The sequence below is a fragment of the Orycteropus afer genome, unplaced genomic scaffold, assembly GCF_000298275.1.
Source record: "Orycteropus afer afer isolate SDZICR_OR568_19922 unplaced genomic scaffold, OryAfe1.0 scaffold00002, whole genome shotgun sequence".
In the NCBI taxonomy this organism is placed as follows: domain Eukaryota; kingdom Metazoa; phylum Chordata; class Mammalia; order Tubulidentata; family Orycteropodidae; genus Orycteropus; species Orycteropus afer.
Window position 1 is genome coordinate 30,835,514 of NW_006921589.1, and position 13,018 is coordinate 30,848,531.

Consider the following 13,018-nt stretch of genomic DNA (forward strand, 5'->3'; position numbering starts at 1 on the left):
GAGGAAGTTCCTTGATACCTGCTGAGACTGGAGGGCAGATAAAGGCCCTAAGGAGTGTTTAGAATTACAAAAGTTCTGTTAGCACTACTGACACTAAAAGGTTTCTGGTTAAAGATTTTCCTGGAGGCTGCTAGAACTCTGGCTTCAGATTGACTCACAATATAATGTTTCACATATTTTGTTACTGTTGTTGAGAATATACACAGTAACACATACACCAGTTCAACAGTTTCTACCTGTGCAATTTAGGGATTGATTACAGTCTTTTGAGTTATGCAGCCCTCCTATACTGAGTTGTTCCTGCCTCATTAACATCAATTCACTGCCTCCTGGGTTTTTACCTAATGTTTCTCATTTGTGTTTGATCACACATGGATAGCTGGAAAAAGGGCGTAGTGGCAGCATCTTCCAAATTCCTCTAACTTAACAAGGGGAAACAAGGATCCAGAACAACATCAGCAGCCCAAGGCTTATTCCTATAAAGCAGAGGACAGACATGCTTCCACCCTATAACCATTTTGCCAGTTCTAACACCAACTGTCCCTCCCACAACACTCTACTTCTCTACTGGATTCAATAATTAGTTGCAGTGGCCACACAGAACTCACAGACAATACTCAAAATTATGGGATTTATTAGGAAAGTAACAGGTTACAATTTAGGACCAGAAACAACTCAGGATACAGTTCTTCAATCAGGGTACCTTCTCAGCTGTTCAACAGGCAAACTTCTCTTCAGCCTTGGCCTCTGCCCTGCTTGGGCCAGTGTTACAAAGCTCTTTTAGCTTTGTAGATAGGTACTCAGAGAGCACCCCATTCTGCCAGTAAGCCTCCTGCCCAAAGGCACTCAGCTTTCTCGCTTCATGGGCCAAGAAGCCCACCTCTGTCTCATGCTCGTCTCTTGATGCTGTTAGTTCTGCTGCCTCTGTTGTAGTCTCTCTGCCATCTCAGCACAGGAGTCTCAGGTCCAAGGATGTGCTCTGCTCCTGGTTGTTCTGTCTTGATGGCAGTGAGGTGCCCCTTTCTGCCTCTGGAATGGCTCGTCTTAAGCCTAGTAGGATGGCAGAACTGACCAATCCCCACAATAGGGTTCCATACACCTTATTTGCAGGATCCCACCCACACAAGACTGTCATGGACTTTATTTGTATTATTAACAAGCTGTCCAATCCGCATGGTAGGCCACAAGCACATCACATTTGCATAGTCTCACCCAGTCATCTGGTGGGAGTCACAAAGACCATGGCTAGAAGAGCCATATTAAGTAATTCATTGTACTGCAGTGTTGGTTTGTTTTTTTTTTTTTTTTGGTAGTGTTTCATCCCCTTGCCTCCCACTGCAGTAGTTCTTAACAGAACATAATGCTCAAGGCAGGCCTTTTTTTTTTTTTTTTAAACTAGGTTAGCTAAACTGTTGTTCTGTTTAAGAAGACTTCAAGGGGTATGTTTGGTTTAAGGTTTAAAGATTATCTCAGGGCAGTAGTTTCAGGGTTTCATCCACTCTCCGTGGCTTCAGACATGTTAGAGTCCATGAGAACTGAAATTCTGTTCTGTTTCCCTTTTGATCAGGAGTCTTCTATGGAACCTTTGATCTAATCATTTACTGAACATTTGGTAGCAGGGCACCATCCAGTTCTGGTCTCATGGCAAAGGAGACAGTTGTTCATGGAGGCAATTAGCCACACATTCCATATTCTCTTCCTGTTCCTGACACTCCTTCATTGTTGTTGTTGTTGTTATTGTTAAGTGGCATCAAGTCTTCCAACTCATAGTGACCCTATGCACAGCAGATCAGGAGTCACCACCCGGTCCTGAGCCAGCTCCAGGATTCGTGCTACACTTGAGCCCATTGCTGCCGCCACCTTGTCAGTCCACCTCGTTGAGGGCCTTCCCTTCCTTCATTGACCAAGCATGACATCCTTCTCCAGGGAATGGTCCCTTCTGACAACATGACCAAAGTATGTGAGACAAAGTCTGGCCATTCTCGCCTCCTTCATTACTACCTTGTGAATAGAGACCAACTGTTGTGGCTGCTTGCAAGCTTTTAAGAGCCCCAGGTGCTATGCCCTTAAAGGTAGAATAGCATTACTAAACCATTATTAGGCCAGTTAACTGGGATGTCCCCTAAAACCATGACCCTAAATCTCTCCAAGCCAAGGAGCCAAATCCATGAGGTGTTTGGTTGTACGTAAGCAGCTTCAGCAGCTAATCTTTGTTGTTGTTGTTAATCTATAAATAAATGTATCTATCACACAACTTTGCCACTTCAACTTTTTACTGGTTGTGCAATATACAACTTACTGACAGCAATTACAATAATTGGCTCTACAACCCTACCCTCAATTGATGTGATTTTTCCATCATCATTAACCACCCTTTTCCCCCTCCCTCTCATCCCTGATAACCACTAATAAACTTTGGTCTCTATACATTTGCCTTTTTTGGTCTTTTTTTTGTAAGTGAAGTCATACTATAGTTGTCCTTTTGTGGTTGGCTATTTCCCTCAGCATAATGTCTTCAAGCACCATCCATATTGTAGCATGTATCAAGACTTCATTTCTCCTACTGGCTGAGTAGCATTCCATTATATGGACGTCCACATTTTGTTTATCCATTCATCTGTTGATGGGCATTTACGTTGTTTACACCTTTTGGCTATTGTGAATAGTGCTGCAATGAACACTGATGTACAAGTCTCTTTTTTGAGTCTGTTTTCAAAAAAGTCTTTGGTATATACACCTAGGAGCGTAATTGCTGGGTCATATAGCAGTTCTATATCCAGTTTTCTGAGGAACCCCCACACTGTTTTCCACAGCAGATTTTTGCATTCCCACCAGCAATAGATAAGGGTTATAATTTCCCTACATCCTTGCCAACATTTGTTATCTTCTGTTTTGCTTTGTTTTGTTTGTTTTTAGTCCTAGCCATACTAGTGGGGGTGTAATAGTATCTCATTGTGGTTTTGATTTGCATCTCTCTGATGGGTAATGACACTGAGCTCTTTTCATGTGTTTGGTAGCTATTTGAATATCCTCTTTGGTGAATTGTCTATTCAAGTCCTTTGACCATTTATGATTGGGTTATTTGTCTTTTTGTTGTTGTCAAAGTTTTATATGTATTTTGCTTATTGGATTCTTGTTGGATATATGGTTTCCGAAGATATTCTCTGAGTTAATAGCTAGTCTTTTCACTTTTTTGGTAAAGTCTTCTGATGAACAAAAGTTTTTAACTTTTATGAGGTCTCATCTTTTATTTATTTTGTCTTGCTTTTAGTACTTTTGTTATTATATTAGAGAATCCATTGTTGAAAACTAGGCCTGACAGTGTTGCCCTTGCTTGTTCTTCTAAGAATTTTACAGTTTTAGCTTGCACATTTAGAGCCTCAATATGTTTTGAATTTGTTTTTGTGTATGGTATGAGGCAAAGATGCTATTTCATTTTTCTGCATGTGGAAATCCAATTTTCCCAGCACCATTTATTGAAGAGACTTCTTTCCCCACTGAATGGACTTAGGAAAAATAACCATAGATGTGTGGGTCTATTTCTGGACTTTCGGTTCTGTCCTATTGGTCTGTATGTTTATTGTTTTATGAGTACCAGGCTACTTTGATTACTTTAGCTATTTATTATGTTTTAAAATCAGGAAGTGTGAGTCCTCCTTCTTTGTTCTTCTTTTTCAACACTGTTTTAGCTGTTTGGGGCTTTTTGCCCTTCCATATAAAGTTGAGAAATCATTTTATCTGTTTCTGTAAGGGAAGTTGTTGGAATTTTGATCAGGATTGCTTTGAATCTATAGATCATTTTGTGTAGTTCTGATGCCTTAACAATATTAAGTCTTCCAATCCTTGAAGATGGAACATCTTTCCATTTATTTAAGTCTTCTTTAATCTCTTTCAGCAGTGTTTGATAGGTTCCCTTGTATAAATCGTTCATGTCCCTGGTTACATTTATTCCTAGGTATTTTATTCTATTCTCTTAGATGATATTATGGGAGCTCTGGTAGCATAGTGGCTAAGACACTTGCCTGCTAACCAGACGGCTGGCGGTTCAAACCCACCAGCCACTCCTCGGAAGGAAGGTTGGGCAATCCTACTTCCGTAGTGATACTGCCTCGGAAACCCAAGGAGGGGTCGCTATGAGTCGGGGCCGACTCGACGGCACACAACAACAACAGATGATATTATAAATGGAATGTTTCCCTAATATCCCTTTCGCATACCTTATTGCTGGTGTATAGAAAACCAGCAGATTTTTGTTTGTTAACCTTGTGCCCTACAACTTTGTTAACTTGCTCTATTAGCCATAGAAGTTTTCATGTGTGCTCTTTGGGATTTTCTATATAGAGGATCATATCCATGAATAGAGGTAATTTTCCTTCTTCTTTTTTTTTTTTTTCCTAATCTCTATATCTTTTTATGGCTTTGTCTTAGATTTCTGATACAATATTGAATAGAAGTGGTATAAGTGGGCACCCTTGTCTCATTCCCAATTTCAAGGAGAAAGTTCTTGGTCTTTTTCCATTGAGTATAATGTTGGCTGTGGGCTTTTCATGTATGTCATTTTCTTTTTAAGTAGGTGATGATGCTTTTCTAAATCAGACTAGAAAGTAGAGTTCTGAGTAAGGAGCTGGCAGCACTGGTTTTTGATAAGAGTGTGTAGTCAATTCAGATAGACTTGTGTATTTATGTATGGTGAAACATTTTTGCTGAATGCTATTTGCCTTATCTGAAATGCCCTCTTCTATGCAAATCTTAATTTTCCTTTATGATTTAACTCATGTTCTGTTTTAGTTTTCTTTTTTACCATGTTAACCGAAGCATTTTCTCAAATTTGAGGTCCTGTATCACCTAATGTCTATGTATAATCAAAAAGTTTTCAACTCTCTCACTTACATACTTAGTTTAACTACTACTAAGGACTGTGATGATGCAATAGCATGATGTATGTATTTTTTTAAATATAATTTTATTGTAGTAGAATGCACATAACAGTTGTCATTTTAACCAATTTTAAGTGTACAGTTGTTCAGTGACATTAATTACATTTACAATATTGTACTACTATCATTACTATTTCCCGAACTTTTTTTTATCACCCCAGACAAATTCAGCAAGTCAACTCACTGCCGTCGAGTTGGATCCAACTCATAGCGACCCCTCCTTGGGTTTCCAAGGTGGTATCGCTATGGAAGTAGATTGCCCAATCTTCCTTCCAAGGAGTAGCTGGTGGGTTTGAACCACCACCCTTCTTGTTAGCAGTAAAATGCCACCAGAGCTCCTGACAAATTCAGTACCCTTTAAGTAATAATTCCACTTCTCCCATACCTCCAGCTTCTAGTAACCATGAGTAAACTTTTGCCTCTATGTATTTACCTATTCTGGATATTTTGTAGAGGTAGGATTATTTGTATCTGTCTTTCTGTGTCTGACTTATTTAGTAATTTCTAAAGGTTCATCTGTGTGGTGGCATGTACCAGATCTTCATCTCTCTTTATGTTGTTTTTGTTAGGTGCCGTCAAATCGGCTCTGACTCATAGCAACCCTATGTACAACAGAATGAAACACTACCCGGTCCTGTGCCAGCCTCACAATCCTTGCTCTACCTGAGCCTATCACTGCAGCCACTGTATCAATCCATCTAATTGAGGGCCTTCCCCTTTTGCACTGACCCTCCACTGTACCAAGTATGATATCCTTCTCCAGAAAATGATCCTTTCTGACAACATGACCAAAGTAGGTAAGACGAAATCTGGCCATTCTCAGTTCCAAGGAGCATACCAGCTGCACTTCTTTGAGGACAGATTTGTTAGTTCTTCTGGCAGTCCATGGTATTTGCAGTATTCTTTGCCAATATCACAACTTAAAAGCATCAACTTTTCTTCAGTCTTCCTTATTCATTTCCCAGCTCTCAAATGAATATGAGGTGATTGAAAATACCATGGCTTGGTTTAGGCACACCTTAGTCTTCAGAGAGACATCTTTGCTCTTCAGCACTTTAAAGAGGTCTTTTGCAGCAGATTTGCCCAGTGCAATACATCGTTTGATGTCTTGACTGATGCTTCCATTGGTGGTGATTATGGATCCAAGTAATATGAAATCTTTGACAAATTCAGTCTTCTCTCAGTTTATCATGATGCTGCTTATTGGTCCAGTTGTGAGGATTTTCGTTTTCTTTATGTTGAGGTGTAATCCATACTATAGACTATTGTCTTTAATCTTCATCAGTAAGTGCTTCAAGTCATCTTCACTTTCAGCAAGGAAGACTGTCATCTGCATATCTCAGGTTGTTAATGAGCCTTCCTCCAGTCCTGATGCTACATTCTTATTCATACAGTCCAGAGTAATATTCTTTTGTGTGTGTATACATACTACATGTTGTTCATCTATTCATCCATCGAACATTTCAATTGTTTGCACCTTTTGGCTATTATGAATATTGCTGCTATGAACATTCATGTACAAGTTTTTACATGGACATATCAAGAAATGCAATGACATATTGCATTGGGCAGATCTGCTGCAAAAGACCCATATAAAGTGTTAAAGAGCAAAGATGTTACTTGGTAGACTAAGGTACACTTAACACAAGCCATGGTATTTTCAGTAGACTCATAATGCTTGTGAGAGCTGGACAATGAATAAGAGTTGAGGCATTTGATCCAAAGACTCAATAATGACCAGAATCACTGGTTAGATGAAATCTGGTGAGACTCCCAATACTATGGCCCTGGAATACATTCTGAGCCTGGAATAAAACTCACCCTCGGGGTAGGCTCTCAGCCCAATAGTTAACAAGATGTACATGCAGACCACTCAACCCAGGATGCCGCACCCACATACTCTATGGCAATACATCCCTTGGCGCAATAGACCAAGGACTCCAGAGGACCAACATTCAAACTGAGGAAATGCAGGACAAATAGGAGTGCATAAATATGAGGGGCACAGGGGGAGGGTTACAGAGTAGGGAGGGGAGGAGACTGGGTTAGGGTTGGACATGGCAAATGGGGAATGCAACTAAATGTACACATTATGTTGAATGTAAAACAAGTTTTTAAAATAAGTAAATAAAATAAAAGTATGTATCAAGCTAGAAAAAAAAAAAAAAAGAATCGTGGCATGTGAATTGTAGTGTTAGCAAAGAATATTGAATGTACCATGGACTGCTAGAACAATGAACTAATCCATCTTGGAGGAAGTACGGTTAGAACGCTCCATAGAAATGAGAATGGCTAGACTTTATCTCTTGTACTTTGGTCGTGTTCTCAGAAGGGACCAATCCCCAGAGAAAGATAACAGGTTTAGTAAAATAGAGGGTCAGCAAAAAAGAGGAAGACCCTCAATGAAATGTATTGACACAGTGGCTGCACAGGGAGCTGAAGCATGCAGTGATTGTGCAGGACCATGCAGTGTTTCATTCTGTTACACAGAGTCGCTATGAGTCAGGACCACTTTGATGGCACCTAAAAACAATGTATTTTTCTTGGAGAGGCATTGCTGGGTCAAATGGCTAAGTGACATTTTGAGGAACTGCCAGACTGTTTTCCAAACTAGCTGCAGCATTGTACATTCCCACCAGTAGTGTGTGAGGGTTCCAATTTCTCCCTATCCTCTCAACACTTGTTATTACTGTCCTTTTTATTACAGCCATCCTAGTGGATGTGAAGTGACATATCATTGTGGTTTTGATTTACATTTCCCTGTTGACCAATGTTGATAATCTTTTCATTTGGTTAATGCCCATTTATATATCTTTTTTTGGAAAAATGTCTGTATCCTTTGCCAGTTTTTTAATTGGGTTGTCTTTGAGTTTTAAGTATTCTTTAGATGGTCTAGATACAAGCTTCTTATCGGGTATCTGATTTGCAAATATTTTCTCCCATTTTCTTAGAATTTCCTAGTCTGCCACCGTCTTTTGTCTCTCTAATCCATTCTCCACCATACTGTCAGAAAGCTCTAACTAAACAAAATTCTGATGATGTTATTTCTTAAGTTGGACAGCTGTAACAATGGTTTTTCATTGCCAATGGAAGGAAGTAAAAACTACTTCATGTACAATAGAAGACATTCCATACACATCTCTGTAGCCTCATTTTTGGTCACTGCCAAGAACAAAATCATACCTAGTGGGGAATGGTTTCAGTGGACAGTTTAAAACCTCCCAGCTATTGCTTTGCTGTTCTCCCTGATTGCATGCACGATTCTTTCTGCCTGCCCCTCTCCCTACCTGGTAAAAACTCACTTTTCTAGATAGAGCTTGAGTTACCTTCTTTGTGTTTCTTTTTCAACTCTATTCTTCTTTCCTCATTTTCTCTGGTGAAATGACCTATTTTTGTGTGTGCCCCATTTTATATCTATATCACTTACGACTGATTGTTATCACATTATTATTACATAGTTTCACTGTATCGATCACTAGACTCACCTCTTCTGAGGACAACTGTCTTAACTCATTTTTGTTTGCCCATGTAGCAAAATATCTGATATGTAGTAGGTATCCAGTAAATGTTTGTTGAATAAATAAATGCATATTTATCAAAATATCTGTAGAATTGATCTTGACATATTATTTCCTTTTTTATAGATATGCAGTAGATGATGTTCCGTTCTCAATCCCTGCAGCCTCTGAAATTGCTGACCTTAGTAACATCATCAATAAATTGCTAGAAGCCAAAAATGGTGAGTATATATACTCTTGAGAAGTTAGGAAAAGGTAGAGGGCCACAAACTACACTAAAATACATTACATGTTTAATTTTCGTTTTGCTTTGTTTTATAATTCTGGATGAGTTTTGTAACTGTAAACTTTGTAAATTACAACATAGGGTTTCATTGCTGGAAGGTACTTTTAAAAATGCTTTGAAAGAAAAGTTTTCAGAAAAGATTTATTTCTATTTAATCAGCTTTCAAGGCAATATGTAGGTAGGATGGTTATGATTTATGAATAAAGATTTTAGTATAATAATTGCAATGTGGAGGTAATCAAGGCATTGGAATTGTGCCAAGGAGGGCTGAGATGGTAAAGGCATAGGATGGTTGTCTTGGTGCTTAGGCTTCACTTACTCTTATGACAAAACAAAGCAAAATGACAGAGTTCATATTTGAGTATGTAATACCATTATGCCAGTATTAATTGAGCTACTTTATTTTTAAGTGTTCTGAATTTACACAAAAAATTAAAAATATAAAAATTGATAAACATGCAAAATATCAAGTAAAACATATTTATAAAGATAAAATGTTTCAAATACTCTCAGTGTGGTGGTTAAGGCATGTAGCTGCTAACCAGAAGGTCAGTGGTTCAAACCTGCCAGCTGCTCCATGGAAGAAAGATGAGGCATTCTGCTTCCATAAAAGTTTACAGCCTTGGAAACCGTAAGGGGGTTGCTATGGGTCAGAATTGACTTGATGGTAGTGAATTTGGTTTTTGGAGTTTAATGTACTAATATAAATTATTAGCACATAAAATGATATGAACTATGTATATATAAACATAGGTAGAACAAGATTGCCCACAAGTTGACCATTGTTGAAATTAGGTAATTGCTATATGGGGATGTATTATATTATTCTTCACTTTTGTACATATTTAGAATTTTCTGTAATAAGTTTTTTTTTTAAGTAGTACATTATATGAAAGGGAAATTTAATCATTAAAAACTGAAAATGAAACAGGATTAAGTATAGCCATTAAAAACAGTATGTCAATGGAATCACTATTTAGAGGCAAGCATTTTTTTGTTGTTGTTAGTTTTATTGTGATTTGGGTGAAAGTTTACAGTGTAAATTTACTTTCCATACAGCAGCTCACATACACTTTTGTCTCATGACATTGATGGCAATTTCCCACAATGCAACAGCTCCCCTCCCACTTCCTCCCCATAGTTACTTCTTCCTGTCTCCTTCCCTCCCATGCACTCCTGCCCCCAGGCTGTCTCCCTGTGCATACACAGCCTTTCTGTTCTCCCATGATTGATTTCTCCAAAGAGTGTATCTACTTAATGTAAATGTTCACCTTATATGCCTGTCTTTTGTTTGGCAGGAAGCCATGGGAGTGGGTTCAGTTCCAGACCTGAAGGGCAACTAGAGGCTCTGATGTTGTTATTTGCCATCAAGTCAGACCAGACTCATAGGTGTAGTCCCAGTGATTCTACCATCAGACCAGCAAACCTGGTTCTGTCCTTTTTTTTTTTTCCCAATGATCTTGAGTTTTGTTCCACATTGTTCTCCCACTCTATCCAGGATCTTCTGTATAGATCCCCCTCCAAGTGGTTGACAGTAGTAGTCAAGCATCATCTAGTTCTGGTCTCATAGTTGTATAGGAGGCAAACATGTTTTTATGCATGTATTTCCAGGTGATGAAAGCTGTTTTGACTCTACATTGATTGGAATAATGGGAAAGTGGGAGCTATAAATGAATGCCTGGTATTTTTCCTCTTCATATTTAAATAGTTCCACAATTTGTTAAGTTTGACGTGGTACTTGTGAACAACTTCTTTTGGCAGGGAGGGTCAGGGACTGTAATCTTTTTAATTGCTAGCAAGCTGTAGTTCTTAATTCAGAGAAAAAAGTAGTCCCTGACTCACTCGAGTTGGGACAAACTGCACTGAACGACCCTAAGTTTTGTGGGTTTTATTTTTTTTAATATATAATGTTGCACCATATAATTTGTTGACATTATTATCCTCAGATACTCACTGGCAGATGTTCAGTGTTATGGTTTACTTTTCAAAATACTGCCAAATAAGGGCCTATGAAAACTTAAAAAAAAAAAAAGTATTCGGCTTACATCAGAACCGCCTACATTCAGGAGGAGTGGTCAGAATGTAACCCCGTCGTTAAGTTGGGGATTACCTGTATTCAGATAGCATTTCCTATTGATCTTTGTCTTTAGTTTTATCATGGATATATAGAAATTCTGATTCATTTATAAATTTCAAAACTCATATATTCTACTTGCTGAAAATGTCTTTGAACTAGAATTAAGAGTTACTCTTTCAACCAAAGCTTTATAATACCAGTGTATGGTTGCTTATTGTTACCATTACCCAAATAGTTGCAGATTTTTCTAAACTTGTAGACTGACAGTTTGTCTTTGTGTCATAATTGAATAATTCATTCACTGTCTTGAGCTCAAATGATTCAGATTTCTAAAATACAACAAACAAAATAGATGATGAGGCAACATTCTTGTTTTAGAAGGATTACATCTAATAAACGTATAAATAATGATATGAACAGACTATTAACCACATTGAATCTCCAAATGAAATAATAGATGTGGGCAGAGATTATCATTTGTGGCTAAAACTAAGCTAAAAGGCTTAGGGTGACATCATCTGAGCCCAAAAGTGGATTTTAGCATCATAAAAAGATACAACCATTTGTCTTTCTTGATGTGTAGGAAACAGACAGTACTGCCTGTGAAGTATTCTTACCAAAAAAAAAAAAAAAACCCTCCAAACCTGAAATCTAACCAAGGCTTTAGGTCCAATTACCAGTTTATATGCTATACAGATGATAGAAGAGTATGTTACTGGACACCTTGGAGATGCTCAGCCAAAACCCAGACTGTAGAACATATTACAGACAAGTGACCCAATTTTTCCAAGAAAAACAACTGGCAAGGAGAAAAAGGATGGGAACTCTTAAAGATTTAAAGAAACATATTAATCAAATAGGAGCTCTGATAGCATAGTGCCTAAGGCACTTGACTGCTAACTAGAAGGCTGGTGGGACTCCACCAGCCACTTCTCGGAATGAAGGTTGGGCAATCTACTTCTGTAGTGATACTGCCTGAGAAACCCAAGAAGGGGTCACTATGAGTTGGGTCTGACTCGACAGCACATAACAACAACAACAACAATTAATCAAATACAATGTATGAACTTTGAATGCTGATTCTAAAAGCTCCACTGTAAAAACACATTTTTGAGACAGGGAAATACAAACATTGGCTATTTGATAAAAGTCTTTTTTTTTAAAATTGTTTTAAGTTTTTAACATTGTGGGTCTACTTTCTTAAGTCCTTATATTTTAGAAATGCATCTGTAAAGTATTTACAGATGAAATGATACCATATCTGAAGTTTGATTTAAAATAAACTAACAGGGGAGGACTTCTGGTAAGATGGAGGAATAGGCAGACAGGCGACACAGACCCTCTTCAACAAAGGAAAGAAAAACCAATTGACAGAGATACAGAAGATAATCCTGGAACCCTCAGCTTTGAAAGGAACTATATAGAAGTAGATTAGACACCAACTAGTGGAAAAACCTGAATGAAAACAGTGAGTACAGAGACGGTCGGAGATGCGGACTGTCAGCTACTCTGATGAGACCAACAGCCTGAATATTTCCAAGTGGTATTGGGACCTGAGAATTGACTGAAAGATCAGTCCTGGTCATCAAGGGCTGCAGGGACAACTGCTCTAGTGGCCTATGACTAGGAAGGGAAATAGCAAGGAGGGAGACAACCTGAGCTGTGGTCTGCAGTCTGGAGGGCGCAGCCATTTTGAATGTTTACAAGTGGCACCATTTTGGATATTTAAAGTGACTGAGGGTGCAGCCATTTTGAATGTTTACAAGCAGCAGCCATTTTGGATTTTAAAGTGATAGCATTCTCATTCAGATTCCAGAGACCTAAGAATAGGCTCTGTTAGCCGGTCGGCAAGGACATACGAGAAGCTGACAAAAGAAAGGAGACAGGTGGTGAGTGTATAAGTGCTGTCAACTAGTGAATAGAGGAGCACAGCACAGTACCCTCCCTGTATAGATAACATACAAACAAAACAAAGAAAATGAAAATTTTGGGCAAGTCACTCCAACATATAATCACCAATTAAATACAAACAAACAAAAAAAAAATGTAACAATGCCTTGAAGACAACAGAGCATCACAGTCCACACAAAGAAGCAAGATAAAGCAGGAGAAACAAGGGATCAGAATACAGACCCAAAACACATCCCTCAGGAAGACACAGCATTGGAACTCCCTGATAAGGAATTCAAAAGAATTATAT

General features: G+C 38.4%; 1 protein-coding gene across 1 annotated transcript in view; it reads left to right on the plus strand.

The window, feature by feature from the left end:
• The first annotated feature begins 3,929 nt into the window (after positions 1-3,929).
• Positions 3,930-13,018, plus strand: part of WDR12 (WD repeat domain 12) — a 25,204-nt gene continuing 16,115 nt past the window's right edge. Inside the window, exons 1-2 of the mRNA XM_007936034.2 lie at positions 3,930-3,955; positions 8,582-8,676. Of these exons, the coding sequence (XP_007934225.1) occupies positions 3,930-3,955; positions 8,582-8,676 (121 nt within the window). The remainder of the gene's footprint in view (positions 3,956-8,581; positions 8,677-13,018) is intronic.